This window comes from Rhyacophila brunnea, unplaced genomic scaffold (assembly GCF_057557595.1).
Source record: "Rhyacophila brunnea isolate RB1 unplaced genomic scaffold, BYU_Rbru_1.0 scaffold_15, whole genome shotgun sequence".
Taxonomy (NCBI): Eukaryota; Metazoa; Arthropoda; class Insecta; order Trichoptera; family Rhyacophilidae; genus Rhyacophila; species Rhyacophila brunnea.
Window position 1 is genome coordinate 16,005,383 of NW_028232806.1, and position 26,819 is coordinate 16,032,201.

Sequence of the window (26,819 nt, forward strand, 5' to 3'; positions counted from 1 at the left end):
GCTTATAAATGGGCATCGGAGATATTGATCGTAAAGAATTTTTATTGAGGTTCATGATCGAAAATGTTTGTTCACATATATAGGTTGATCCAAAAATAACAAACATTTTCCTTGCATAATCTTTAAGTTGGTTGAACTTGTCTGAATAAAGGGCATTGTAAAATTTTCTTCATGACGATGCAATTCTCTTAAATCAGTGTCACACTGCAGATTAATAATCTCAAGTTGTAGCTCTATCGGTACACTATCAATATCAATTGAAAATGGATCGCGTACTATTTCTAAACTGGTCTCAATTTTTCGGAAGTCACCAAATCTTTGTGAAAAATCGTCATTCAAAGCTTTAATAGTTTTACTATATTCTTCAAATTTACATTCTGATAGCAACTTCAAAGTTGGATAGTGGTCCACGTTGTTATTCGATATTTGTCGAAGGAATAACTTTTACCATATCATGGGCATTTATATTTTTTTTCCTTGCAACGCGGAGTTAAAAGTATTTAAATGTGTCACGATGTTCAACGTAGAAAATAGTGGTTATATATTGTGAGGCTAGACGCAAGGAAGACGTACTGAGATAATACATTTACGAAACAACAAATTATTAAAATTTTAATCTATTTATCTATCAATAATTTTTTAAAAAATTATAAAAAAAGTTATTCGTAATCAGAAGTTCAATTAATGATGGCGGGCCGCAAAAAAATACCCGGCGGGCCGCAGTTTGCCCCCCCCCCCCCCCCCTGGGTTACACGCATCCCTGTCACATAGCTATGTGCGCGGGCGAGAGTTGCAAGATTCCTACGAGGTTTGATTTTTGCCGGTACTGTATGTGTGAAGCGCCTAACAACTAAAATAGTATGCCTTCACCTTAAGCACAGGAAGTAAATGACATGAACGGAGCTATGTGCATGGTATAATGAATGAAAAAATTACTGCCGTGAAATGTTACAATATACTTTAGATGATTGAGTTTCTAACAAGGAATCTTAGAGGCACTGTGAGATGACCACACCTACAGCTAGAATTTGAAAGATAGAATCTGAAATAACAAACCTGACTAGAGGTGTCGCCTTTTGTAATGTAGTTCCCCAACTATCGACGAATTCATAGTTTTTTCTTTTGCTGTATTGAATCACATCGTTGGCGAGATAGAACAGCGTCAGCCTTTGTTCCACTTTAGCTGAAAGCATCAAGACAGTAAGTATATTATTTTCATCTACTTGTGTCGTTAGGACAATCAGTAGGTAGTACATATTTGAGAGGCACGCTGGCCAATATGGTATCTTTCGAATTACATTGACTGATAAGGTAATATAAGCAAATGGTGAGAGGTGGAAGTAGGCTATTAAGATTCCACATAAATAGTGCACACTAAACTTTGTCAGTCATACTTATTTGTTTTCATTGAACTAAGAACACGATTTGCAGATGGTGCTGGAACACAATTTGAAAATTCAATTAAACCCTGCCTAACCAGACCATAATAGTATAATGGCCCGAACACATTACCATCATGTCACGTGCTGTCGTGCTGAGATGGAGATAGTAAACCACTATCTCTACCTTAACATTTCTATCTCTATTTTAATATGACAGAGCGTGACATGTTGATAATGTGTTCCACACATAATTCACTATTATACATTTAGAAGAGATTAAGGGGGGATGTAGAAAATGTGACAAAAATCAGCAAAATATAAACTTATTTAAATTATAAGTAGTAGGTACACTAAAATCGATCATTTTCAACGAATTTGTTTTTTAACATATGGGACGGAAGAAAAATGGGACATAATTTAGACAAGTAGGTTAAATATTTTGTAAGAAGGTGTGACGACAGAGAAGCAAGGGTCAAAAGATATTGAAAATCTTGTGACTTCATTTATGGAAGACCCATAACTATGTGTTCACAAACAAAAACCATATTTACATGTGACAGCAAAATTTAAAAGCGCCATTTTGAAAAATTATGATTTTCAACATCACGCCAAACACACACAAAGGTTGAATGTGTGAAGTTTGCTACAAATAAATCTACCATGTGAAGTGACATGCAGCTAATTTAATCTCTGTCTTAGTAGTCTTGTTCAGCTAGCAATTTCATATCACATTTAGGTTCCGTCTTGGGGTGGATTTTTTCTTTGATTGCTATAAACAAGTTTGAATCGAATCACTTTCGTCCACACCAGACTTTCATCGAACACTATTTTTCTCAAAGCAAAGATAAAAAATGCTAGAAAACTATAGGTACATATTAGAATTAGATCAACCGATTTGATGGCGTTATATCCCTTTTAATTTGGTCCTGACCCGGTCTTGGTGGTCCAGTGCATAAAGCACTAGGCTCTCACCCGGTGGCTTCAGACTCGATTAACAGTGAGGTCACTTTTCATTTCTACTACTGCATTAATGTTTCACTACACTACTGTCGTTAGGCCTCCTGGCCAGTTGTAGTGTTAAAAGAAATAGAACAATAACTTGAACCAAGATGTTTTGTATTTAAATCTGTATGGTTAATTGATTGCTTCACCGATTAGGTTATTTAAGTTAATCAATTGTCAGAAGTAATCTGGATCATTAGCGCTTAAAAGACAGAACATTGGTGCGTGTGGAAAAAAGGGTGTACTTAGTCATTTGTTATCCAATACAATATTTTTATAGTTCACTGTCAGAGATGTCTGCAAAGTGTACACGAATAGTTCAACATGTACGGTCAATAAAATAGATCTAATTCTAGTCCATCTAATGCAAAATGTGTTGATGTCTAAAATGGAATTAAGAAATACCTCTCTTTAAAACGTTCAACCAGCTTGCTACAATCTTTTTGTGATGCTGCCTCTTTTGTAAGCACCAAGAAGACAGTTGTTGGATGCTTTCTTGGGTGTCCTTCAGAGCTGCGAGACGTTTCTCAAACGTCAAAGGATTGAATTCATCTGGTGAAGCACTCATTTTGTTTACAGGTTTTAAATTGTTATGTCAACAATGAATGCGGTGTTAACCTGTGCGTACGGTTGCCATGCATATCAGTCATGGTGAACTACATGAAGCACGGGATCTTTTAACACAGGCCCGCTGGAAATTCAAAATCCCGAAATCCCACATGCAATGCCTAATCGCACTAAACGTAAATATTCAAACCGGACAATTTGAGGACAAAATTATTTTTACAACAGTTACAGTAATTATTACTTTGGCGTGATACAATTAGTAATATACGGTTGAATTTTGTATCGTAATCGCATAAAACGAGCAACAACGCCGATGAAGTATTTTAAATCATTTTAATTTTGATACAGTTCCCTAATTCACATGGATTACCGCCAAAATTGTAAGTGCGCAAAATATTAAAAAATAATCATGGAAAACTTGCAGATATTGATGTATGATATAATAAACAAATTAACGCTGTCAATTGCGTAAAATCACAACAATTCTTTCATAACCCAAAGCTCACGGCAATAATTCACGACAACAACCGCCATTTTCATTAAATGGCGATGGTTTTATGGCATATGAATTTGAGTATTTTTCAAACGGTCATTTTGATTACAAAACATAATTATAATCATTATTTTGCCGAGAAAAAACGATCGATAATTTTATTAACTAAACATTAATGTTTACATAATGTGTTATGTAAAATTTTACAAAATGGCTTTGAAGAAATATGCATTCTATATTTTTCGGAGCTGGCAACACATTGGTAACAGCTGTTTTTTTCTATACTCAGTTTAGCCACCTTGAAAAGATATTAAAATTTATGTTTATTCAGTTGGCTATTCTAAAATCTCTAATTTGACTTTTTACCGCCAAGACTACGAAATATTGGCATGAGAAGAACGAGAAACCATTGTGCCTTATATACTTTTATTCTATAACTTTTTCGAGTGTATCAATTATTGTATTATTATTTTTGATGTTTTAATGTATTTTTGTGATAAAAAACTGAGTAGTCCGATTCAGACTCATGTCGAATCCAAAGTGAAGAATGACCTGGACCACTGGGCCTGGCTCGGCCGTAATATACGAATACCAACAATGAGTATGGAGCCCAGCAAGATTCCAACACCTTTGAGAGCATCTATATATTATCATCCAGTGGATCTGGTGCATAACCTATGAGGAGGCAAGAAGACTGCCATTATGTAGTTGGGAATCTGTCTGCACTTGGAGATTGAATACAATCAGAGAAAATGAATATGTTGATGTTATTGTTACAACAGTGTCGTGTTAATTATCAAAATATTATTATAAAATGATTGAAACAAGTGACAGACGACACGAGATTTTTATTTTGCATTTGAATAATTCAGGTTCGCTAGAATAAATAGCCTTGGGTTCACTATTTTGGTTTTCGCGCTCACATGTTTTTGTTTCTTTGGCCTTGGAGCGCGATATTGCATCTCGTTCGCTTCGGGTTCAGCGGTTCGGGTTCGGTTCCGTTCGGGTTCATTCTGATGACGCCATAAAATAACGGTCATTCAATCGCGAGCCACCGTTTGTTTCGTTAGTGTCGGATTACTTGGCTTTTTTCGCTGTGTACAGATTTTTTGATAATGTGCATTTCTTTCCCGTGTAGCCGCCACTATGTTGTGTTACGAGAATACAGAGTCGTTTGCGCAGGAGAAAAATATAGACTTGACTGAATTCATCAAGTCAGTCTTTATTAATTTCCTATACAGGCGGCTCGAATAATCACCACCGTCCTTGCCCTGTCGGACGAAGAGTATGGAGATAAGTGGGATCCGCGGAGAGGACCAATGGACTCGCTTGTTTGCGCAGGAGAACAAAATAGACTGAATTCATCAAGTCAGACTTTGTGTCTCTCCTAAGCAGGCGGCTCGAATAATCACCGCCCCCCTTGCCCTGTTGGACGAAGAGTATGGAGTAGATCAGTGAGATCCGCGGAGAGGTCCAATAGACTCGCTTGTTTGCGCAGGAGAAAAATATAGACTTTACTGAATTCATCAAGTCAGTCTTTATTACTCTCCTATGTAGGAAGCTCGAATAATCACCACCGTCCTTGTCATGTTGTCGCCTGTCGGACGAAGAGTATGAAGATCAGTGCGCAGTGTTTGCGCAGGAGAAAAATATAGAGTGACTTGACTTGACTTAATTTATCGAGTCAGTCTTTATTTCTCTCCTGCGTGGGCGGCTCGAATAATCACCACCGTCCTTGCTCTGTTGACGCCTGTTGGACGAAGAGTATGCAGTAGATCAGTGGGATCCGCAGAGTGGACCAATGGACTCGCTTCGCTGGCTTCCGGACCACGACAACATGAATTTAATAGGTAAACCACGATTTAATGACCAAATATGTAGTCTTTATAATTTTATAGTAGTACTCCTATGGCTATTGTGATCTAGTTATTTTGAGACCAAAAACCTAACTGTAACGCTAAAATACGTAGGTTGCTGGGTTTTGAATTGTTTTTCAGTAGGTGCGTCGTGTTTGGTTTTTGGACTCGTATACACCCAGGGCTCGAAATGGACCGGAGCGCCGTTCCGGTTCGCTAAATCGGTAAAGTTATCGCTCTCCGTCTCATGGAAAAATAATTTCAGCGTCTGGGCTAAACAGCCCATATAACAAAAAATCTAACACAATTATTTCTATACACAAATAATATTTGATACTTAACTAGGTATGTCAATATCTTCAGAAAATGAGTCGAGCGCTCCGGTTCGTAAATTTTTCCATTTCGAGCGCTGTAATACACTTAACCGACAACGACGATATAGAGTAGTTACTCTGCAATTACCCTAGAATAATAAAAAGCCAAATTCCCCACATCAGTAATCCTGATCCATTCCCAACGTTCACGCATTACGTCGAAGAAAATGGCGTCATGTCACACGTGATGGCGTCATTTTGTTGAATGTGGTGTGGTTGTTCCTAGCCTATTCGAAAATCCAGGCCAGTGTAGGTACATTATAGACATTTTTTTCTATCGTCGAATAACAAAAATACACTACAAGTATTGCATCAGACCATGTTTAATGTCGGAAACCGTTAAAACTTTCGAAGTTTGAATACAACGATCACCGAACCGATGTTTCTCGGTCTGGAATAGGCACGCGTCAGGCCGTCAGGGTTTCCCAACAAGGCAGCGCCAAAATGTTAATCAACGAAAGGGTGAATACTTTTTAATCGGAATGAAAATCATTGTGATTTAATTGATCATTAGGTAAGTACGTAAGCAATTAAAGTATCTGGATAGGTAAGTGAGAGGTCAAATGCACAAATCTGATTATCAAATATTTTATAGGTATCTACAATGTTTATTTCTTAGCTGACAGATGTATGTTAGTTTGGACGTAATCAGTGGATCAGGTATCGTATGCTTTAATGTCATGCATTTAGTTGGATTCTAGTTAGGTAGGTATAAGGTTTTCTTCAGCATTTTTGGAATACAGTAAAATGGTGTACATTAATAATTGTACACTTTTTCCATCCGTAGTTGAGAATTAATGATATACCTACTCACGCATTTAAATTGCTATACTTCTGTTTTATTAAAAAATATTAGGTATATTATAACTTTCATCTAATTAATTACCTATTCTTGTACCCTCAGACTTTATTATTATTAGAGCTTGCCACATATTCGTGGTAAGTCGGGACTGTCATAGATTTCAATAATAATTACGTATTTGTCCGGGAACCGGGACTTGGACCATAGATTCCGGGGATTTTTATATAATGGCCTAGATTCGGAATTTTCTTTATGCAACCGACATCCGGTCGGCGGTCGGCCCTTTGTTCGTGACGTTTTCTCGGCTGGCGGCAGGGCCGCGCCGCGATTGCTGCACATGCGCGATACGTTTTTCTCAGTTTCCCATTGCGTTTTCACAGATAGAGCGAGCTGTCAACGCGAACGTGAAAATTGTCTTGTGAAACATTCAGAAATTGTCCTCTTGTTTCGATAGCATTTAAAGCCACGTTTAAATTCGAGCCTCCCATCGCACGGCATCCTCGATTAGGTCCAGAGAACTATGGGAACCCACTACTCGGATCATTTCAAGGTGCGGACGGCAGACGGCATCCATCATTGAATTTGGCGAAACAGGCTGAGTAATTAATTGTATTCATTTATTATCGTTGTACCTATGCATACTACTCTCTTTTATGTATCAGACTGATTAAAACGAATATGTACCTAGATTCTGACGCAAATCCAGGGCCGTCGGGTCCGTCTGTAAAAGTGCCGCGCCCACGAACGGTCGAAGCGAGAGGCGGGCGCGACTACCTTTTTGTGAAAATTGCCAATATTCGCGAATTTACATAAAGAACGCGTTGTATAAATAATTCTGTTCAATTTACTGGACATATTATTATGGCCAAATTACATCTTCCGACAAAATCATCTTTCCCGACCGACGCCGAAACCAGTTTTCTTTGTTAGTGCCTACTTTGGAAAAGTAATTGTCAATTTTCCTAATTGGAATCGTCCAACGGGTAGCATCATGAATGTGGGTAAAGAATAAACTTATACCTATGTTATGGTTTAACTAACATTTTAATATTCCCTAAATGCATGCAATGTATTTTATTATTTTAATCAAATACTTACGTACCTAAATCAATATGTAAAATGTTCTTGCACAAATGAAAAATATGTGTCATGAAAGGGCCGCCATTTAAATGTAGGTCGCGGAAAATGTATGCCGCAATCCGACTGAAAATTAGGATTTTCATGACGTCATCGTTATCCACTAATATGGCGGTATAATTTCCAGAATTTTGTAGGCGTAGTGAATCATTGACGTGATCCGATCATCGATCGATTGACTCTTGACTCTTTTTACGTGTATTTAAATTAATATTTTATTAAAAATTCAATAGTCTTCGATGTAGGTAGGTGTGTACTTTTATTGGTGTCTTGTTTTATCCTTTATTGGGTTCGACGGGGATCACTACACAACCCCCCTGGTAATTTAGCCTTTGATAATATCACATTATGACAAATAGCTTACCTGCATATTTGTTGTAAGCGCCTTAGCACAAATGCACACTCCACAGACATTTTGTAATTACGCTTTTTATACAGCTTAGAAGACATCATTGTTATATACCTAGGTACGTATTGTTTATTTGTTTGCGAGCAAATGTATAATAATTATGTTATAGTAGTTTCCATGGGAAGTCACCACGAAAAGAAGCGGAACTAGGTACACAGAAGGTACTTTTTGGCAAAAGCTTTAGAGTTTAGACAACCGATAATAATTTCAGACAAATAAAAAACAGTTTTCGTTAATACTAACAAAGGGACACTTTAAAATTGTAATTTCAAAATACGCATTAGTTACGGATAGGGATTTGGGTTGTGATTTCTTGATCTAGATCTCTTTTTCGGTTTTAATTTTTTTCCAATTTTTCGAGAAATAATAATTCTCGAAAATTAAGAAAATTCTTATGTAGGTACCTACTTCTTTCTCTCAAGCGTATAAAAAACTGACAGCATAACTATTAATGTATATAAGTACCCAAGTAAATTCCCAATATGTAGTGTTTTATCGTATGCGCCAAACAGGTATTCCTACGAGGCCACCATTCCTGTCAGCGCTTCCGACTCGACATGTCTTATTATCTCTATTTCTCTAGTAATAAGGTTGAAAAATGGTCGGAACATAAAAATAAACTAAAATCGAACGCATCCTTTCAATTTGTGCTTTACTGTAGGTTTAAAAAAACCTAGGTGTACCTACCTACCCGGATATGTAATAAAATATGGTTTTTCATCGGTTTTTGACTACAACTCGGTCAAAATTAAAATAAATCACGACTCTGCAACCCTGTTTATTTTGCATATGTAACACTAGAATTATATCGGTATATACCTACATACAATTACATCGGGAGTATTTTCAACCTCCTGAGATTTCAAAATCTAGACCGATGTGGTTCCGGGATCGCAAAGCCTATATTTCTTGATTTTAGATTTCAAAATGAGTAGGTACTGATTAACCGAGTCTAAAGGAAATTACGTCATAAAATGTATGCATGCAATATGCATACCCACGTCATACCAACTATGGTTTTACCGTTTACAGGTTTACACAGTGAATCGATATGGAATTAATTTGTTTGCCGGCGGGTGGCTGCAAAACTCTTAACTAGGAGGGAATGGTTTATGTAGAATTTATACAAGGCGTTCTTTCACTTTCATTCGCTCATCTGAATTCAAATACCTACATATTGATTTTTCTTTTTAAACGTGAGTTTCACGCGGAATCAAGGCTCACGACCCGACGTTCAGAAACGTGACGCGCCAAACTCTGCTCCATAGTGGGCGGTTAGTGATGTTTATAAAAGTAATAATTACAATTCGTTAAATGGGTTGTTTTCAAAAACAAAATATATAATATGAGTATTAATTATCGTTTAGAATTTGGATAGAACAATAACATCTATGTAGGTTCTTGATGTCGCAATTTACCTGAAATGTACATCTATTATCGTATCGTATAGGTACCTAGCTTATTTATTTAGGTTCGAACAAATATGAAGCCATTCATTGAATATACAGATTATAATATAATTAACACATTATTAAAAGCGTAAGGCGTCAAACAATTTTATTATTGTGTGATTAAGAGTAATTTGATAACAATGATGATGATAACATTGATAACTTACGTATATTGACAAACAAGGGATATTCTTGGAATATAATACAATTGGGTGTCATATTGATCCATAAAAGTATAACTGAAAATAAATAATATAGTCACATCATGGAGTGCTTCTATTGATTTATGTATTACAATGTTAAATGATTACTTTTGTTTTAGCGGGGCAGCTTTTTTCTAATTATTATAAATTGGTTACTTATATTATATAATACAAAAATGTATAATAATAATAATATAGAGATGTGCCTACAAAAAAGTATTGATAGGTAGGTACTTTACTTTCAACATTTTTTTTCGATACGATAACGAAATTTTTCAAATTTTTAAAGCTCGCCTGGATTATCTTATTCTTGGCTATAAGTACTTTTTCTATAAATATATTGTAATAAGTATACATTTATTATATTTTGCACATTTGAAAAAAGTAGACTAGGTGGGCGGGGTGGACACGTAGGTACCTAATAGTGTCCCCAACATTGAAATCGCTATTTGCGTGCACATTTAGGTCGATCGACCCAACCCAACCGTGCACGGACGAAACATAGATTGAAAAGAAGACAGGTTTTAGTATGCCATTTGTATTGACGTGGCATCCTAGTTGTAAAATATGACACGATCATCGGACGTTCTCAGCGTGCGCGACTCGGATTAGCTTAAATTTGATAGCTCACTATTTCGTACCATTTCTGTAAAAATTCACACTCAACTTTATTGTCGAATCATTTTACTTGTATTGTGTAAAATTACTTACGAAAGCTTGAATTAAACTCATTAGGTAATTATCATCACCATCTCAACCACTCTCGATCCACTCTTTTTGCTGTATCCACTCTTCTCGGTCTTACGTGCGTGTCGTTGTCAAGTACTTCCGTTATCCCTTATTCGTTGTTTTTTTGTATTTAGTCTTCTAAATTATTTGAGTTTTTAGTTTTTCTTTATGTACTTTTTAACTGTCGTGTTGGACCAGCGGGTCTATTCTATCTATACGCAAGGCGATTATCGACCGCTAAAGTAATTAAGTAATAGTACATAGTATTTATGTTAAAAGTATTATAATTGTTACGATAAGTGCTAATACTTTGATACAAACCTACCCTAAGTTTGATAATATTTATCATTGTATCGGTCGATAAGTATAGAATAGAATTAATAGACCCACAGGGAAATCAGATAAATTATAGTAGGCAGTCGTACCTATGATTCCATTCCTAACTATAATTATAATTGTTGTAAATACTATAAATTTGAACATGGGACTAGTCATAAGAAAATTCATATTCGTAATACTTACCTGTGTAAAAATAAGTAACCCCCCCCCCACTTGGATTTTCTACTTTTTGGGTGGATAAGGTAAGGTGCCTACGGAATGGATTTGTGCCGTGCCATAGGCTTGTATAGTAGCATAAGATAATAGTGTAATAATTACTAATAAGAAGTAATAAATAAACGCGGGTATGTGTATGTTGGTGTGTAGCTAGCTGGCTTGGCGGTACTCGTGGAGCGGGGAATTCTGTGTGTTCCTGAGCGGGAGCTTGCATCATCGATTCGTCATTCCGCCGTTCCCTTCCTTCCCTCCGTCTCTTCATTCCGAATTGTAATCCGACGCCATTTTTTGCAGTGGATTCCCGAATGCAGTCCACACTCCAGCGTGCCTCGTGTTTTGAAGACTTCGCTAGTGTCGTTTGCGTAGGATAGAGAATTTAGGCTTGACTGTGAATTAACTAGTCAGTCTTTTTCTCTCTCCTATTTGGACGGCTCAAGTTTATCACAGTATCCACTTGAAGGCGGAGAAATTCTACGAAGAGTGGAAGATCATCTCTCATCAAAGAACTACACGGAGAAGACTGGCAGACAACTGCAGGACATTGCATTCATTGTTTTCAATATAAATATGTGGTATTATGTATACGTCTCGATATCCCGTTATATACCTGTATATTGTATGTATATTTTCACATAATAAAATATCCACCCGATTACTTCTTTACAAAACAATAAAAACTTCTTCGACATATTAATATACCTACTTAAAAATCCTTTGGATGCTGGATTGGGCCCGCAGGATGCAGATTGCTTATCACTAATTGGAAGGAACATATTATTTTAATACCGAATCTTAACTACCATTTTTTACAATGGATGTTTTCTATCCTGAACAGTATTGCTATCTTTTTTCTAAGTAAATTATTGTACGAAAGTCCTACAGTAAACAATACAGCTTACCTATCTGCGATAGGTAGTACTGCGCCAATTATTTGACGTCTTAAATTCTTCAAAATTATAGTACATATTGGCACATTTGGCGTAAAATTACAATATACCTAACTTACTATTTTACTTTTCATAGTCAAAATATTAGCGACACTGACCTTGAGCAATGTGTGGTTTTCGAAAACGTTTTGTCTTGTAATTATTTGGAAATAATGGGAAAAACGTATTAACTGACTTGTAAGAAATATTGAAAAGAAAATCCAGTCAAAAAAACTGAGTGATAAGTAGGTAGACAGGTTTTTCTACTGCGAATAATGTAACTTTTAATCGCTGCTCCCTACCGATTGTATCCTACTTATATTTATTTGCTGAGTTGATATTTGTAATCATTCGTTTTAGCATGCATAGGAAGACATGTTCAGCACGTCATAAATAGAAATATTTATATCTTTGCTCCAATTCAATGTAGGTATGACATTTTTGTACCAGTGCATCTACCATAGATATTGTATCTACATTATTTTTTAAGTTCTCTCCGTGACGGTTGGCATTGGCATTTTTACTTTAAAATCGTAACGAAGGAAGCTATAATATTTAGGTATATTTTTTAAAGAATCCGTTACAGAAATAAAAATAATCTTCGTACAATTCACTAAGCTTACGTCATGCGATAATCAATCGGATGTTTAAAAATATTTCAGGCGCCTTCGCCGACCCTATGCCCACAGTCTACACACATCAATATTTTGTCTCGTGTTGATTTATTGATATTTTAATTATTTTTCGTCAGTCGGAGGCCCACAAAATGTATATACTACAAGCTAAGCAATTGTATAATACAGCGATGGCAAACATTTTTGTACCTACTTACGTGTCAAAATATTCGTAATAATAAACCAATTGGTAATATTGAGGGTAAATTATAAATTTGTAACCGCTTTATGTGCCTATTAGTAGTATTAATTGATTATTATAAATTTTATATATTTTTATTTTCGCCCTGTCGTCTCCATAAAGTGATGGTAAAAATAAAATAATAAAAACCAATTTTAAATACTTACAATAATAATTGTTATTGATAATTTTTTTTTCGACCATGTCCGATCCTAATAGGATCACATGAACCTCCATAGAGTAGAGGTTTGTATTAACAAATGTACCTATTAACAGATTGATAAAACCTCAATTAATTGCGATATTTGTTCTTAAGCACAAGATTTGACCAGATACACATTCATTAGAAAAACCGAGGAACAATAATATGATATTTCTGAATTCACAAGTAGAAGGTATCATCAGCCTGATTCTATCCACTGCTGGATGAAGGCCTCTTCAAGCTGCTTCCACTTCTCTCCGTCCTGTGCGTTGCGTTGCCACGTACTTTCGCAGAACTTTATCATTTCATCGATCCAGCGGCCTCTAGGTCTGCCTTGCGAACGTTTTGTACCTCTTGGATACCACTGAATGACTAAATGACAAAATTTGTCCAACGATTGTCTCTTCTTCGAGCTGTGTCCGTACTTCCGCAGAACATTATCATTTCATCGATCCAGTGGCCTCTAGGTCTGCCTTGCGGACGTTTTGTACCTCTTGGATACCACTGAATGACTAAATTTGTCCAACGATTGTCTCTTCTTCGAGCTGTGTCCAGCCCATCTCCATTTGAGGCTTTTGATGAACTCTATCACATCGCAAACCCTTGTCTGCTTCCTTATCCACTGATTCCTCCTTTTGTCCTTTCGCGTTATGCCCAGCATGCACCTCTCCTTACCACGTTGTGTTACTCTTAAGTTTCTGGATCTCTTTTACTTAGGGTACATGTTTCACATGCATATGTGATTACGGGAAGCACACACTGGTTGAACACTTTGCACTTTAGGCACAGTGGAAGGTCACTTTTGAAGACATTATTCAGGTGGCTAAAAGCACTCCAGCCTAGCTTTAAGTAGAAGGTATAACCACCCAAAAATACCATGCTGGTGAGAAAACTGATGACAAGCGATTTACATCAGATACTTGTTTTTATTAAAAATCACATATTGACTTGTCATGCATTCACAATAATTAGAACATTATTATGGCCACCCAAAAGCATTTACTGGTGTCAAACCATTTAAACCAAATGCTTGTTTATAATGACGACCGTCCGACCGATGAAGAATATTCTTATAAAAAACGCAAATTTATTTATAAAATTGATTTCATCTTGAGATTATTTAGCGTACCTACCAGCAAAATTACAGCGCGTGCCATAGGTTCGCTACCCATGGTATAGTATACAATAAATATTGTTAAAAATGATTTTGTAAACAACATCGTCGACTGAAGCGCTACGGTGACAGTTTCTTCGTAATTTGAGTATCACGGGATAAGTTGATTGCTATATATTTTTTTGATAATTTAATATTAGTGCAGGATCCCATAGACTTTTCGTATACATAATATGCGGAACGCATTCTGACAATTGGAATAGGTTCTAGGGGTCACAAAGATACATAATGTCGATGTTGCCAGGCGATATTAGTGGTCAATTTTTTTTATTGAGGTTTAAATTTTTTTCTTATAACCCACCAAAAATTGTTCTAGAGTTCTTCAATAAAACCAAGACCGCATCAGAGATTGATTGAAAATGCAATAATTGTACCATGCCATCGGCATGGTCGTAGAACGGTCCGTCCCATTTGAAAAAATATAAATACCCGGTAGTGCAATGTGTTCAAAATTATCGATTCTTAGGATCCTCCTTGGCTTAAATTATTTTTTTTAGTAGCATTTTTGTATAGAATCACCCAGATTGTGGTTAATCCAGAAACAGTGTAGGTTGCATATATAGGTAGGTGAATATATGAAATAACGATAACCACTAAGTACACATTTATTAAAAAAAAAAGAAACAAGCTAAGTGTTCAAACGGCTTTAAGTATCATGATCACAGTTTTTACAAACACTACTTACACATTTGCACAATGATATACATGGGAAAGCCGATTTCTTATAACTACATGATAATGTAAGAATTACATTTGCATGGTTTAACTAAATAATTTGGTAGAGGTTCATTCGTCATTTGTCTTGGATACAAATTATTTTCTCGTAACTCATAGCCAAGTTGTAGGAAATCGATAGGCTCAAATAGTGGATCAGATGAGCTTTTCCATAAATAATAAACTTGTGTCTGAAAGCTTTAAACAGTGTAAATACAATGAATCATATGTGCATATCACTCTTGACAAATTTAAACTAAATCCAATATTTTGGGAAATAAATTTAAATAATAAATGGGACGAACCGTTCTACGACCATGCCTGTGGCATGGTACAATTATTGCATTTTCAATCAATCCCTGATTCGGTCTTGGTTTTATTGAAGAACTCTAGAACAATTTTTGGTGGGTTATAAGAAAAAAATTAAAACCTCAATAAAAAAAATGACCACTAATATCGCCTGGCAACATCGACATTATATATCTTTGTGACCCCTAGAACCTATTCATTGTCAGAATGCGTTCCGCATATTATGTATACGAAAAGTCTATGGGATCCAGTGATGCCAACCGTACTATAATTATAGTACAATACTGTAATTTTAATTCTACCAAAAACGTAAAATACTATAATTTTACGCCAAATATACCAAAATACTATAATTTTAAAGGATTCAAGACGAAAAATTTTCCTGTAAGTACTATATATTTTTTAGAAATACTATAATTTTTACGCCTTTGTACTATAATCAGCATAGAAAAAGATGGCAACACTGATGGGATCCTGCACTATATTATCAATCAACCCAAAGAGATTGGACTCTTGGACAGTCTTTCAATCTCTTTGAATCAACCAAATATTTTTCATGAAGCATGTCAATAAAATAATATAAAAAATACTTACCTACCTTATTTTAGAAAATACAAAATATAATATTTATTTTTCTGTAAATGGATAGAAAAAACTGAGTATCAAAATAAATAATCGATATATAGGTAGGTACCTAGTACCTACCTAATATTATCTTCGGATATGCAGCTATCGGCAATATTATTGCTCGTAAATAAATCACAATCTTTCTGAAAAATCCAAAAATATTGAGTACCTATTTCATGAAAATTTATCGAAAAAATGATTTTTCTTCATTGATTTTCGGCAGTAATTTACAATACATACCTACAGACAGATGTCCTTGGAAAATTATATCATTTTTGTAAAATACAAAATAATGAAGTCATTATTAATACATACAATAATACCTATGTACGTATAGGCAAATAAAAATCTTCATGTAATACTGAGTATCGTTGACCAACTCCACATTTCGAATGCATTGACTCTTCCTATCGGTTTCTCTCACGTTTTTAACACCATATACCTAGGACACGGGTGGCGCACCTTTTTACGTACGCGTGCCAAAATTTGCCAAATACTATTTTTCGACTGTAACGTGCCCAGCAGTTTTTCATGTGGAAAAAAATAGTTTTTCAATGATGATGTTCTAGATACCACTGACAGAACATAGTACACATTATAGCTTTGTCACTTTTTTCAATTACGCCATACATTTCGGTCCACCAATCTTGAAACTGTCTGCCAGAATTAACTACTACGAGGGTAGCCGTTTATATTTCGGGAATAACAAACAAAAACGAATTTTTATCAATGAAAACAGTTTTACAGTTTTTCAAAATATTCTCCACGACAATTTATACACTTTTCCATGCGTTTGAACCAATCTGAAAAGCATTTTTGCCACTTTGTAGAAGGTAACTCCAAAACATGGTTTTTGAATGCCTCAACCCTGTGTAGTATGCGTGTAGAAAATCGTTGATCACGCAATTTATCTTTGACTGTCGGGTCAATAAAAAGAAATTATTTGGTGTCAACTCGTGGCTGTACGGCGGATGACCCATCAATTTGATGTTTTGAGTGCTCAAATAGGCGCTTGTTTGAGCCGATGTGTGAGAGCTCGCATTGTCTTGATGAAGGATGATTTGACGCCGACGGTTGCTTTTCCTCATTTCACCAAAAACTTCTGGAAAACAAAATAAATGGTGGGGGTACCATTCAGAATTGAAGGTTCTATGATTCTCTAAAGCTGCAGTTGCGACATGACCCATTTTTCCGAAAAAACAGGCGATCATTTGCTTCGAGCGCGAGCAACTTTTGCTGGTTTAAACTCATTTTGGAAGACCCATACGGTCGACTGCTGTTTACTTTCGGGCTCATACGTATAGATCCAAGATTCGTCACCTGTAACAATCTTATAAACGATTTTTGAAGCACCTCCATCGTATTTTTTGAGCATTTCCTTGCACCAATCGACACGCGCCTCTTTTTGTGCTATTGTCAAATTATGCGGGATCCAACGCGAGCATAGCTTCCTTACGTCTAAATGTTCATGCAAGACCATATACACGCCAGTGTTACTAATGCCCAGAGATGCCTCATTCTCACGGTATGTCACATGACGATCTTGCATTATCAGTTCACGCGCAGCATCGATGTTTTCTAGAGAAACAACTGATTTTGGACGACCTTCACGAGGCTCGTCTGTGAGCAAACGACAGCCACGATAAAATTCGCTAAATCAGCGATATACCGTAGTTTTTGATGGTGCTTCATCTCCATATAAAGCATTAAGTTCAGCGATGCACTGTTTCCGTGATAATCCACGTCGAAAGTTGTTAAAAATAATCGCACGAAAATTTTCACGAGTCAAATCCATTTTTTGACTGAGATAAATTTTTCAAATGAATTTACTTAATAAAAAAACAAAAAGCGTCCGTTTGTTAAAACGTTCTGAGTACTTTGCCGTTAAAATTGTCAAACTTCAAAATACAGAAGTCAAATTGCACCTAGCAACACCAGTGTTGCAAATTCCCGAAATATAAACGGCTACCTATATACTAGATCCATCAAGTTTTTGTTTCTTATTTGGTGCAGCCATTTTTTGTGGGTAGACATGAAATTGTTTGTAAATGTATTAATTATTTTGATTCTTTACGCACAAATTGATCCGATCACATGATGCATTCTCTCGCTACAGTGGTCTCTTCGCGGCACGGCATTTCCCGCCGCCTGATGAGGTTAGTGCGATAATATTATATGTGACGCATAAAGCCTGAGAATCGACCTATGCAATTATATTTACATTAAGGGCGGACGTGCTCAGCGTGGGTCAAAATTGAGCTTTTTTTCTATTTTCAAAGCATGATCCTGGACATACCTTAAACGTTGTAGATAATCTATTTATATAATTTTGAAGCCTTACTATCCTTTATATTTATTTTAAACATTTGATGACTGCGTAAAGTATTTTTATTACATAAAATAGTATTCTTTTATACCTCTCGCTCTAATGTTTTAGAATATAGTCATATTTCAGTAAGTACATAAATGTGCAGTGGTGTTAAAATATTTTACATTTATTAATTTTTAAACGCATTTATAAAACCATCAGTATAATTTATATCGATATTATTGTAGTGAAATATTTACGATAAAAAATTATATTGATATTCTCTGTGATCCCAAATTTGACAAGAATTAGGCATTTTATTATTCAAAAAATGGACAAGATTAACATATTTGAAGATAATTCTAAAGATACTCATTATAAGCTATGTCTTTGACCATTCAAGTGTGATAAACATCCTACGAATAATGATTGCTTTATAATAATTATTGACCTAAAAATAAGGTACTGTTTTTTTGAAATACGCCATTTCTTTTGGCATTCCCCAGTGGTTAAGCTACAACATACGGCCGTAGCCATAAATTGACAAACTATAATTGAAGTAGGGAGTAAAATGATGTTAACGCGCGTGTTTGAACATGTACCTAACCGATTTTTTTTTAAACGCTGAGCATGTACCCCCTTAAACGTAATGCTTATTATTGAAGAGTATTTGCCTCCTATCTTTTATACAATGCGATCTGTCATTTATTATTATTATAGGTATTTTTTCTCTTCCAACGCGTGCCATAGGTTCGTTATCCCTGATATAGGAAGATTAACAATCTCAGCTTTTTAACAACTGACGTCCCGTGGGGTATGCAGACATTGCATTGCTTAGGGGCGGCAAATGCAGGAACTACAATGATCATTACAAGTTTTGGAACCACTGGCGGTTTCCCATGACACAGAAGCTTCGTTACAAAGTACCGACATAAGTACATATTAGTTTTAAAACATCAAAAGAGGGCATCCATATTTGTCAACGCCTCAGGCCTCCACGACCCTACAACGACCAATGTTTGAGAGTATGTTTTGTGGAAATGCTCAAATTCTCAGTAGATCATGTGTACGTCATTATTTGTTGCATTTGAGTTGATAGGTATTTAATATGTTTACATAGGTAGATATGCACAGTTTTGCATACATTTGAGATTAAACATGAAAGGGGACGGCATTCTAAATCGACCTAAGGCCGGCACTTTGCCTAGGGACGTTGCTGGTTTTAATCAAATAAGGTACTCTTTTTAGTGGTTTTTGTGATGCCGCGATTTTAATATTTACTAGTATTTAAAAAGTACTTCACTCTTTTTGAACGATTTTGATTTTGTCGGCCACATAAGCCTGACAGATGACATGCACAACGCTGATTTATCAGTTGTTATCATCTCTGATCTCGTTGATGTTATTAATTAAATCGCGTATCATTTCATTTCCTTGTGGTGCCCAATGTCTCCTGACAAATCAATTTACGTCAAGCAATGATTATATTATTATGTGAAGTGGCTCTGCCACATTTTCTGATAACATTGATAAAATTTTAACATGCCGTCTGACCCATGACCCTCGGAGACTCTGATCCTATTGGGAATGGATTCGGACAGGGGCGCGCTGGGGATCGTAGGCCGCAAAAATAATGAATAATAAATTAGCCACATTAATCATGCTATCAAATCTTAGATGAAAGCGGTGGTTGGTTGTATGAATCTGCATAATTTAATAACGATCGACACTGCTTTCACCCACTTATGATCATTGTCAGTCGAGTTTATGGATTCTCGACTTTTTTTAAATTCCCTAGAATCAGTGTTTATTGTTTTGATTGCATATTTCAAATTCTACCCAATTTATCAAAAAAATGGTTAGTAATTCTAGATTATTCTCTCGGGCGAAATTAACGAAAATAGGCGTCACTGATCTCCAAATTCCAATAAGGATGTATCTTTTGGAATATAGTATTAGTTTGTGTTTTTTTCGTATTTCTATTTTATACGTTTCCCCGATTAAATGAAATATTCAATATGCAGATATTTCAATAATCTCATTTTTTAAATCTCTAAAAATGAGAATCTCCAAATTTCATAAAAAGAGAAAGGAAAGTCACAATTTTTCAAGATATCTCGAGACGAGAGTAAAATAGTTCTCGATTGCAACCTGTAATAATTGTCGGCTTCAATTTTATAGTCTATATTGACATACTATATCTTAGTCCCCACATCTCTTCTGAAAACGATATCAGTGAAGAATTTAGTAAAAGGTTTACAGACACTTCAAATCAAGACTCCTATCAAAATAAAGCTCGACAGATCCCGCATTAAGCCCATGTTGACCCATGGTTGGGATTGCTGACCTAACAAAAAATATGAGAAAAAGTACATGGTAACGCAACGCACATGATCGAATTGAATGAAATTAGTTTTGAGAGGCCTTCATCCACGCTGATGACGGATAAGATTTTGAACTACTTGGGGAACTCTTTAAAAGTAACAACTACTAAATTAATGTAATGTAGATCACTGACAGTTTTCATACTGGATAGTAAACAGTGACGTCCCGGTGGTAGGCAGGTCATGAGTTGCTTAAGGGCGGCAAACGAAGGAACTAATACGAATATTCCAACTTTTGAGGGCAGTTGCGGTTTTCCATGGAGCAGACGATGCGGTCGATTCGTTAGAAAGTGTCGGCATCTTAGTTTAAAAAAATAATGGAAGCATTCAAAATCCTGGTAACCTATTCTGTTATTCCAATTTTTCTATTGTAATAAGTACCCTACTCAATGGCAGTTTATCGCACAGGAAAGAAATCACAAGGGGGCCTCCAAACCTCTCAGTGCCTCAGACCTCCGCGTACCTACCTAAAAGTCCTCAAATTGCGTGGAAATGTTTTAATTCTCAGTAGATGATGACTAATAAAATAGGTCGGTATGTAGGTAGTACCCAAAAAATGTCTAGGGATGTCAAAAAGTTCATTAAAGCACCAATCTGAGGCGAAATATCTTAGCATCATTTTTGACTCTTCGTTACCTTTTCACTCGCTAACTTCAACAGCTCTACGTCCAAGTAAGCTTCTAGGATTCATCATCCGACAAGCCAAACCATTCAAGAATCCAAATGTCATACACACACTCTACGTCTCATTAGTGTGTAGTATTCTTGAATATCGGTCTGGAGTCCTTATGAAGTTTCCTACAAGCTAATTTTAGAGAAATTTCTTCGATGTCTTTATTTTATGACTAATAAATAATAAGACTTTTAATTATTTTATTTTTCAAAGTTTATTTTACTGTATAAATTGCTTATGCGTCAATTTCATTGACGCTTTATATTTTTTTTTGTTTTTCTACTTCTCTCCTGTGAGGGTAATATACTTTGTTAATGTAAATCTCATGTTGTGAACGTGATGAATTTTGATTTGTTATGTCCGCAGTGTTTTTTTCTTAAATAAATAAATTACAACCTACTTGAAGTAGGATATGCCTGATATAAAGGTAGGTACGATTGTGAGATGAAATTTATTCCCTTGTACGTCCAAAAATTATTTTTTATATGAATGTATAACCTACTACATTATTAGGTATATTATAGTATCGTGGATACTGGATACTAAGCCATATCCTGACAAAGAAACATCTTCTAACAGAGTAGTTAGTGAAAAATATTTGACGAAACCATAAAATTGTTTTTCCAAATAATGTTCTGTAAAGTTCCATATATTATTATAACGCCCTTTTGCTTAGCACACCACTCTACTAAGCGCGTATGATTCATCCACAGTCAATCTCAACAATGTGTTGACATGTTATTGTAAAATAAAACATATTATTATTCCTTGATCGGCCCTGGATTCGGTTAGTTCCGCCAAAGTAATGGACACTTATTTTTTCAGTCCATCACAACTCGTCAACGGACGTGGAGGGTGAAAGATAACTTAAATCTTTATTAAGTTTAATATAATTTTAATTAAAATTAATAACAATTTTTAAAATGTGCGAACGGAGAAGGTGATATTATAATAAAACAATTGCTTTTTGCTGTACAATTCGAAAATAATATATTATGAAGATGTGTAAACTAAAAGTGGTGTGGATTTTTAGTGTTGTGTGTATTTTTTTAAGTTTCTTGACAATAATTGACGCAAGTAAGTGCTGATGAATAATTATTTGAAATTTTGTCCTACTGTACTTCCCACATCTCCCCCAAATTAGACATACACTTTTGCATACATTATTAATAATCAAAACAGATTTTTCTCGTAACGTACTTTTATTTATTTATTTTTCAAACTGTATGTAGGTATACCATTCCAGACCAAGATGAACATTGTACCTATATGTATTTAAAACTGTTCGAAAATTGTATCGAAAGTGTACATACATTTACGTATATTTTCGAACAGTATGTTCTAGTATAAAATGTCGATGTACTTATTTTAATTTTCCGACGCGAATTGAAAACATTTTTATAGGTAGGTATACAGATGTTCTTGATCTAGACTACGCTTTTCGCATTGATATAATAAGGACACAGCCTTAACCAAGGGGCACTAAACTACCAAAGGGACACCCCCTAAAACCCACCGGATAGACGAACTCATAAAGAATTGCACGAGAGTGCAAGGAGCTACGGGACGTCCCAGTGGATTGACCCGGTTGACGATGATGACGATAATAAGCACGCACCCTTACATACAAATGTAATTTAAAATACTATGAATTAGAAATACTCGAAATATTATGTGTGAACCTAGCTTACTCAAAAATAACCAGAATGGACTTGGTTCACTATGTTTGTGAAACACCGAAATATGGTTGTTGAAATGTGGTATTATGGATAGGTTGATAGGTAGGTAGGTACTCATGTTTATAAGTCGCCGAAGAAGAAGACTCTTGTATAATGTACATTCAATTTTGAAAAGGTGCGTACCAAGGTACTTACGTATAATTTTTTAATACCTATTATTCTAGCCGTCTGTGCGAGATTGGTGATATTTTGACGTAATTATAATATTCGTTGTCGAAAACGTGTCAAATTAAAACTGTCTTTAAAAAATATAATAATATGACACCTCTCTTCGTCCATAAAATTACAAAGGTGTTATAAAATAAATAATTTGAATCCTAGTCAGCATTTCGAGGGGCCGCAACCAAAATAACATATTTAATTTATACTTAAGAAAACCAACGAAAACGGTTAAAATTTAAATTTAATTTAAATAAATTGTTACAGAAATATAAATTCATAAACATGCAATATTAAATTTAGGTATATTATCTATTATCCACAAGGTCAAAAATGGGCAAACCTACTTCAAAAGCTTCTAGGTAGGTAGGTAGGTAGGTATATCAATTATATGTTTTTCAAACAATATTACATACCTACATTACAAATATTTAATTAATGATCAATGTATATTTTTATCTGTCAGATATATTCGAAAAACTATTTATTATTTATTAAACAAAATGGTTACAACGAAAAATTGTAATCTTAACGTGTTGAGATGCCGTTCTAGCGTTTCAGGAAAACTAAATCTTTTCCAAAATTGGGTCGCAATTTTCCATCATACGATTCCAATAACGACTATCGATATTGATGTAGGTATATCTTTTTAATATTGAATTATGTATATTTAGCATTTGAAACTGCTTCATGATGATATTGAAGACCCATGTGAGTGAAGCTCGTGCAATGAGATTTGATTTTTTCACTGCCCTAATGGAGACGTTCTTGCTAACGGGAATCGTACATTGCCCACCATCTGTTTGGGCAAACTCAATATAAAATTCATTGACTGAAAACCACTCCATACTAATCAGTCGATACCTCATTGGCTGCATACCGCTCAATACCATTACGCCGACCCATGAATGACTCCTAACGCTTTTCGAGTTTTCAAAAAATGTATTTATGTAATATGCATTAAATCTATGCGAGTTTAGCCCTATATAATAAATCATTGATGTGAATAGAGCAGTCTTCGTTTGTCGCTTCCCCTTGTTCTGATCACAGGTACGCACTATGATCCCCAGGTTTAACAGATAGATCCAGGGCTAACATATTTTACTTTTTAATTGAACGATTTAAATGTGAAATTATTATTCAAATTTTAATTTCGCCTTTGAAACATGAGATGACAATACATAGAAAGATACAATATAGGTACTGGACTCACTATTTAATCGGATATTTCAAATTACATGAAATTAAACATTCTGGTGAAAATCGAATGTAATGTTTGGTTACCTACAACTCGTTGATCTCAAAGCGTTAGAATCTATGGCGTCCCATCCCATGAAAATACATTAATTCATTTTAAAATATTAAAAGTGTATTATTTACAATTCACAGCTAGGTAATTAGATCCTGGTTTGGTAATTCACTAAATGGAGATTCGTTATCGCTTCAGTGATACAGCCCCAAGGCATGGCATTACTGACCGTTGATCCTGTTCCTACCGCTTCGATGATTGGTTTTAATTCGCTTGTTTTTTTAAATTAATGTATATGTAAGTATATTATTCAGAATCTAGATGTTTTCAACTTTTGCTCTTTCTTTTCAGTTTTATCTAACCTATCCATAATGAATAAATGCCACCAACCAGTCCTCGTTATGAAACAATAATACGATACATCATTATTGTAGATTCAGTCTTCGAGCAGAGTGCAGAAATGATCGATAATTTTGATTCCTCCCTTTCTTTGTCGATTGGTAAAATGCGTACCTACATACAGCTTATTAGTACACTCCAGCCAGGGCTCGAAATAGACCGGAGCGCACCGGAGCGCCGTTCCGGTTCGTGAAATCGGTAAAATTGTCGCTCCGTCTCGTGAAAAAAAATAAGTTGGCAGTATGAGCTAGATATTCCATGTAACAAAAAATACAACACACTTATTTTTATATAATACACATCAAATTTGATAACTATGTTAATATCTTCAGAAAATTGTCGAGCGCTCCGGATCGTAAACTTTTCCATTTCGAGCGCTGAATCCAGCAAAACCAGACTGATTAGTGATTATGGTGATACGGGGAAAAGAATGTAGAATGTACACTTCTCTATAAATTTCAACAATTGAAAAATTAGAAGAAAAGCTAAAAATAAAGAACATTCGACTTTCATTGTGGACAGATAAACTCTCGTCCTCGTCTCTGGAGCGATTTTCTTAGTTTTTTTTTTATTTTAACTTGTATTGTATTAATTCTTTCTATATGTAAATAACGTATTTAACTTTTTTATAAAAGAAAATCATGACAGTCATGAAAACGTCCAAAATATATATTACTTCCCCTCTTCGAAAATGTGGTCACTGTAATTAAAATAATAATTATGAAATAAAAAATCAAATTCTTATCTCCTGCATTAATTATTGCACAGTTGATTAGGTAAAAGAATATCGCCACAATAAAATTATTTCTTGACATATTGTCAGTATTCACTGTTCCTCAATTCGACCCTGATTATTGTAAATTAAAAATGTCTCGTAAATTTACATAATTTTGTTATCTATAAGAAAGATAATACACATCTGCAACATCATTTTTATTATGTCCATTCCGATTATATAATGTTACCTGATATGCAATAAGACGCGCGCACACAAGGCTACATTTACAAAAAAAAATTGCAATGAAAAATATAGTAGAACCTCTATTATCCGAACTAATTGGGGAAGAAGATAGTCTGGAACTTAGATACATCTAGACCCATTGCATTGCCAAATGAAGCTGCGTGCTGTGCGTTTGGTTTGTGGGCGAGCGAACGCATTCGTATACAAATGTTTGAGACCATAGACCATTTCGCTAGTGCTCGCACTAAACGCTCAGAATTAAAATATAATTTTCTATTTTTTTTACGTTAAGTATATAGTATTTTTAAGCGGTCAAAATGCAACCATTAGGTAAAGATATCCATAATTTAAGTTATTTTAAAGAAACACTACGTCACTTGATATTAAAATACATAATAATATACAAATAAATTATCACGAACATGTATCAACTTACCTATGAAACTTCTTCCATCTTCCAATACCATCTTCTTGCTTATCAGTACGGCTCCACATTTTAATACAATACACAGAACCATCTTAACTAAAAATATTTACCACTGACTTTATGTTTAACACAAAAAATAGCAATTTTAGCAACACGCGCTCGCAGGTTATCGACGCTTAGTTAAGCAACAAACTAAGATTTGGCGGCGACACTATAGCAAACCATCTCACACATCTGTAAACCTTTTATCTTACTCTAGCGCGTGTCGCAAAGATTGTAATATATATTTATATACCTATACATCTACATGTTAGTGAGAAATTCAATTGCCTATTGAAGGTATGTCAGCTGAAAGCTAATCCCCGTGAATTTCCTAATAAGGCTAAAGGTAAAGGTACCAGGTCGCCCAACGAGCCAACTCGAGGTTTCATTCAATCTTGTGTGAAATTCTCATTTTTTCACAATAATATACATAATAATGGACCAGGATATTGGCTGTCCAGATGATAACTTTTGAATGAACCACGTGACAATACATTCTTCGACTTTTTCCAATCGAAGATCGTTGAGGTACAGGCGCCATATGTATTAGACAAAAAACCGAGTTATATTGGTAAGGCTATAGCTACTTACCGCAATGAAATTAATACCTAATGAACCTTGGAACATAATACAATACATGAAATATGCATAAAACCTACTTAGGTACATAACATATTCAGTGACGTTCCTAGACAAAATGCCGCCACATAT

General features: G+C 35.2%; 2 protein-coding genes across 5 annotated transcripts in view; one reads left to right on the top strand and one right to left on the bottom strand.

Moving 5' to 3' along the window:
• LOC147074951 (uncharacterized) overlaps positions 1 to 26,193 on the bottom strand; it is a 55,972-nt gene extending 29,779 nt beyond the window's left edge. For 3 of the 4 annotated variants that reach the window (XM_085943011.1, XM_085943009.1, XM_085943008.1), the window contains exons 1-2: positions 2,790 to 3,502; positions 1,057 to 1,183 (exon numbers count right to left, since the gene is read on the bottom strand). In XM_085943011.1, coding sequence (XP_085799137.1) covers positions 1,057 to 1,183; positions 2,790 to 2,952 — 290 coding nt within the window. In that variant the 5' untranslated portion in view covers positions 2,953 to 3,502. Of the gene's footprint in view, positions 1 to 1,056; positions 1,184 to 2,789; positions 3,503 to 26,075 lie in introns of those variants that run through there. The other variant, XM_085943010.1, reaches the window with a different exon arrangement.
• Positions 21,956 to 26,819, top strand: part of Apoltp (Apolipoprotein lipid transfer particle) — a 105,271-nt gene continuing 100,407 nt past the window's right edge. Inside the window, exon 1 of the mRNA XM_085943006.1 lies at positions 21,956 to 22,209. Coding sequence (XP_085799132.1) covers positions 22,128 to 22,209 — 82 coding nt within the window. The 5' untranslated portion in view covers positions 21,956 to 22,127. The remainder of the gene's footprint in view (positions 22,210 to 26,819) is intronic.